At 59.6% G+C, this 5,377-nt stretch overlaps 1 protein-coding gene across 1 annotated transcript; it reads right to left on the bottom strand.

Annotated features, from left to right (window-relative positions):
* Positions 1 to 1,981: 1,981 nt before the first annotated feature.
* GJD3 (gap junction protein delta 3) lies at positions 1,982 to 3,428 on the bottom strand. Its single transcript, XM_019505308.1, has one exon. It carries the CDS (start codon positions 3,407 to 3,409, stop codon positions 2,519 to 2,521), a length of 891 nt encoding a protein of 296 aa, XP_019360853.1. The 5' UTR covers positions 3,410 to 3,428; the 3' UTR covers positions 1,982 to 2,518.
* Between the last annotated feature and the right edge of the window lie 1,949 nt (positions 3,429 to 5,377).

Here is a 5,377-nt window from a genome sequence, read left to right as displayed (position 1 = left end):
AACCCAGGAGTCTGGACCTCCCACTCCCTTGCTGTAACCACTAATCCTCGTGCCGTCATGGAGGAAGAACCCAGAACTGGCCCTCAAACCCCTCTGAGCCAACGTGCAGGACCCCTCTCCCCTTCTCCCCCTGCACCCACAGCTGGGCAGCACCCCCCCCACACACACACACACACTGGTGTGGTGTATCAGTAGAGCCTAACCTGGGTCTCAGGCCTGTGTGGCCCAGGAGATCCCAGCTGCGCTGGGCACTGCCCAGTTGCACCAAGGCAGGGCCTGGCCAGGCTCCTCTTGCAGTAGAAGCTGGTCCATGCCCTGGGTGCTGGGGTGCACCTCAGGAACTGGCATGGGGGCTGCTTTCTTTGCAGCAGCTCAGGGGTTAACTAGAGGGGGGGTCCTGTTTGTGGCAGGGGAAGGGTTAACAGGCAGGGTGAATGATCAGTGGGGGTGGGGGTTGTCCTATTTGTTTTGCTTTTGTACCTTTTTTTCCAGTGGCCTCAGGCCGAGTCTGTCCCAGCCCTCCCACAACAGGAAAGTGTGTGTGGGGGGAGCCTGACCCCCAGCCAGCACGCCCCTGCTTTGTTGCACCCTGCCACGAAGACCCCCTGGGACCTGGCAGCTGAGGCTCAGCCAAAGCAGTGAGGCAGGTGCAAATGATGCTGACAAAGCGCTGAGTTAGGAGACAGAAGAGTGGGGAACCTGCCCTACATCCTGCTGTCCCACAGCTCCATGCCAGCTTAGTTTTGCCCTGGGCTTCCTCCCATCTCACACTCATGCTGGCCACTCCATGGCCAGCACTGCCACCCCTGCTGTCCAGCCACATCTGCCTGCTGTTCTCCATCACCTGTTGAAAACACAGCATCCGTCCACACATTTTCACCCTGGGCTCGGCCCAGCCCATGAAGCTGACAGCACAGGCACAAAAACACAACAGCTGCCACATCCAGCCCACGCATGGCGCACACAAAAGCAATCCTGCACCCATGCCTGGGGCCTGCGCAGACTCCCCTGGACATAGAGCACAGCTGCAGCATGTGCGCCGCCTCTGCCCCTTGTGTGCACTAGCACAATCCTGGAGTGATGCAGCCGTGCAGCTCTGTGGGACTTCACGTCTTTACATGATGGCAAAATGTTGAAGCCCAGAGCAGCTGGCAGGGTTCAGGGCTCGGAGAGGCAGGATGGGCCCACTGTCTCCCAGTGGAGCTAGTGACAAGCCTGGTGACTGTCCTGGTAACTGCTCTTTGGGGAAAGCGGTGTTTCTAGACTGCAGGAAACCCTGGTGTTCGGAGCTTAGCTCCTGCCCCACATTGAACCCCTCCCAAAAGATTCTGCAGAACAAGCAGAGGTGTGCTGGTGATCTCCTGTAGTCCCCACGTGTGGCCAGGGCCGTACAAGGGCCCGAGCTCCCCCATTACCCCACTGCTCTTTATTCAGAAAACATATCAAAGCTCAGGCAAGAAAGAGCCCCTGGCCTCAGGCACAGATGACACTTCCCCCCCCACCTCAGCCCCAAGTGTCAAGGGCCAGGGGCCCCCACTGTGCTGTGGAGAGGCTAAGGCTACCAGGGCAACTCATGGCGTGATTTGTCCTTGCTGGATTTCTTACATTGCTTAAATGAAAACTTAGCTCCTTTCAGGGCCAAACCAATGCTCTCACCACCGGGTGACACAGCCTCCCCTAGCCACACAGCCTCCCCTAGCTGCCTCTGTCAGGGTGGAGATTAGGAACAAAAAAGAATTGCCATTTACTGGCTCAGACCAGCCATCTCGCCCCCATCTCCTGTGTCACACAGTAGCAGAGAGCGGATGTGGAAAGGGAGAAGGAATTGGGTATGATCAGGGATTTTTTTCCACTGTTCCTCGCTCACTTGCAGCCGCCAGCATTTAAGGTCTAGGAAGAGCTGATTCAGAGGCTGTATCCCTAACTCCCATGCTCAATAGCTAGTGGTGTCCTTTTCCTCCAGGAATTTGTCTAATCCCTTTTTGCATCTGGCTAAACGGTCAGCTTCCACAACACCTAGCGGCAATGAGTTCCACACCAGAATGACACACGGTGTGAAAAAGTACTTCTTTATGTTCGTTTTAAACTTACCACCTACTAGTTTCATTTTGTGATCTCTAGTTCTTGTATTATTGCAGCCTCTGGGGCCTAGAATAAGCCCCCAGCTCCACCTCTCTTTCTGTGGCCTGGGCTGGAGCCAGCAAAGCCAGGTCCCAGCACAACACAATGAGGTCCCCCAGCCTTGGTGCAGTCTCCATGCATGGGCTGGGAACCACAGGTCACTTTGTTGCAAGGCACAAGACCCGCCCTGCCAGCAGGAGCACTACCAGGCAGTAGAGACTGCAGGGTCCTAAAGGTGCTTGTTGCTTTGTCTGAAGGTCACTGTGGAGGGAATGAAACAGCAGCATCCCTGGCCCTTGGAGTCTGAGAACCGACACAGCTCATCTTGGTGGTGATGCTTGGCTCTGTCCTTCTAGCCAGTCAGGTCAGGAGCGTGGAGTGAGGAGGGAGCTGGGCCCTAGATGGTGAGATCGTCCCTGCTCATGGAGGCGGAGGCCTTACTGCGTGGGATAGGGTCTTTGGGTTGGAATGGGGCTGCGGCCTTGTAGTGCTCGGGGGCGCTGCTGCAGGGTGACCCCTGGGTGCTCCCACTCTCAGGGGGCAGGAAGCACTGGGCCTGCTCCTGGGCCTGGTTAGACCAGTTGTCCTGCTGTTCAGTGGCAGCAGCAGTGGCGCCAGCTGGGTTCGAGGGGCTGGCGGATTCCCGTCGCCGGCACTGGCCCTTGTACAGAAGGTGGGCCAGCTCCACCAGGCTGAGCCCCGCAGACGCCATTCCCACCACAAAGTAGAAGTGGATGAAGATGGTCTTCTCGGTGGGCCGGGACACGAAGCAATCCACACGGTGGGGGCAGGGTGCACGCTGGCACACGTATGTGGTCTCTACCTCGAAGCCATACAGCTGCCACTGCCCCAGCAGGAAGCCGACCTCAGCCAGGATCCGTGTGATGACATTGGCCACGTAGACGGCCCGGATATGGCGGCGCCGCTGGGCGGGCTGTGGCCCCGCACCGCACTGGGACCCAACCTTCCCAGCCCTGGCCATTTTGGCAGTCTGGTGCATGGAGTAGATGACAAAGAGCACAGCGGGGGCCGAGAGGACCACCACATGAAAGACTAGGAAGCGGTAGTGGGAGATGGGGAAGGCCCGGTCATAGCAGACCTGCTTGCAACCTGGCTGCCGCGTGTTGCACACGAACTCCTCCTGCTCGTCCTCGAACACATCCCCGCCCACCGTGGCCAGGATCAGGATGCGGAAGATCAGCATCACCCCCAGCCAGAAGCGCCCCACCATGGGCGAGTGCTCCTGCACTGCATCCAGCAGCGAGCTCAGGAAGCCCCACTCCCCCATGGCTGGGGGTGCCCCTGGTGGTGCTGCTGCTGCCGCTGCTGCTGCTGCACTGGGGAGAGCACAAGGTACACCCATCAGCTGCTTGCCTTCCAGGACTGAGGGGTTGCAGGGGGGAACCCAGATCTCTATGCAACCAGGGCAGGAGCTGCGAAATGGGGCCCTTTATTGCCCCCAGCATCTGGAGCTTGTAGGAGCAGGGTTGGGGGGGCTTCAGCTGGTCTCAGGATATTCTGGAGCCCACCAGGGGTGTTTTGAAATGGGCCGTACCCATCTCTATGAGTGTGGCAGTGAGTGTTTTGTCTCCAGCAAACACCTCAGTGCCAACAGCAACCTGGAGAGCAGGCCTGGCATTTGCATTTTCCAACCCTGCTCTCCTGTTCCCAGCCTGTCTGCATGGCCCAGGGTTCCAGCCTGGCGAGGGTAGGACAGGCTCTGGCCAGCTGCTTGTCTCTCTAGGGGGCTTGGCCTATGGCTGGGAAGCTACCCTGATGGGACCCATCAGGGCACACCTGCCCTTGGCTGGCCCAAACTTCAGCCCTGCCCCTCGCCCAGCAGAGAGTGAACCTGCTAGTTGCAACGCAACAGGAATAACCTCTAGGAAGCAAAGCTCCCTCCCTCCCCCCTACCACAGTCTAAAGCCAGAAGACTGGACTCAGATGTACTGCAGGGGGAGGAGGGGTGTCCAGAAGAGCAGGTGAAGCAGGGCCTGGCTTCACCCTCTGGGGCAGAACTGGCCCCCTCCCCCTGGGTGCTCATGAGAGAAGCCCAAGTAGAGGCAGCAAGTCAGGGCTCTGGACTATGGGTGTGGGGAGGGGTAGCAGAGTTTCCCCCTCCATGCAACCCATCCCATCACTTGCCCCATACCCTCTTCCCTCCCCCAGTCCACCCCCAGGGCCTGGTCCCAGCACAAAAGGGCAGGGGCTGGCATCTGTTACCTGGAGGCTGGTGCAGTCTCACCCTTCCCCGGGCTGCTCACGGGTGCCTGGCTGGTCTCAGGCTGATTGGGGCACTCACATTGTCCTGTCCCTGTCCCTGGGCTGGGCTGTCCATGGCTTTTCCTGGCTGCTCCGCCTGGAGCCTTTTAAAGAGACAGTGCAGTCCTCACAGCCCAGCGCTGAGCATCCCCCACCCAGGGATGTGGGGGAAGACCCAGGGATTCTCTCCGAGACAGTGTCCAGGCTGGCATGGCGGGTGCATGGGCACAGACCCTGCAGCCTGAATCCCCTCATGGAGCCCTGGTAGCCCAGCCCAAGGCCAGAGGCTTTCCTAGTGGCAGGGGGGAGCCTAGTATCTCCACTCCCTAGTAGGTGCAGCCAAGCCACCTCCAGACATTGCTGGCATAACCTCCTCCTTGGTGGCCAAAGGTGCAGGATGTCTCTGAGATGAGGCCTCGTCTTGCTGAGCTTCGAATTCCCCTGGGTCAGGGCTGGATTTGGTCTCCCTGCCTGGGGCTGCACGTCAGGGCCAAAACCGCTTGTCCCGTCCTCCCAGCATGACCCGGCTGCCCTGGTGGGGTCACTGGCCCACAGCAAGCCCAAGACCCCTGCACCCAGAGCACAGCTCAGGGAGGGGCCCAGGAGCTGCACATCTCAGTGTCTGGGCGGATGCAGCTGTAGGAACGAGGGGTCTGAGACCTGCCTGTGCCGGTGCTCTTCAGGGGGTCAGCCTTGGGGAGCAGCTGCTGGGGAGGGACTGCTCTCCTCCAGCACATACCTCTCTCCTGCTGGCCTGTAGGTGATGCCCTCAGAGGTGGCTGGATGGCCACAAAGATAATAGGGATGGGGAAGGTGGGGGAGCTTCCCAGTGTGAGGGGCTGGCCGGCCTGTCACCTGAAGATGCTGGAGAGCATCGTCTCCCAGGACTGAGGGGTGACAGCAAAGCTGCCCTGGTGCCTGGGCCTGCTGCTGCCTCCCTTGTTCCCAGCCTCTGCAGCCAGCAACTGGGGTGGGCTTCTAGACCCAGAGATTG

This window comes from Gavialis gangeticus, unplaced genomic scaffold (genome assembly GCF_001723915.1).
Source record: "Gavialis gangeticus isolate Ggan-Ray unplaced genomic scaffold, GavGan_comp1, whole genome shotgun sequence".
Classification (NCBI taxonomy): domain Eukaryota; kingdom Metazoa; phylum Chordata; order Crocodylia; family Gavialidae; genus Gavialis; species Gavialis gangeticus.
This window is presented reverse-complemented; position numbering and strand designations above follow the sequence as displayed.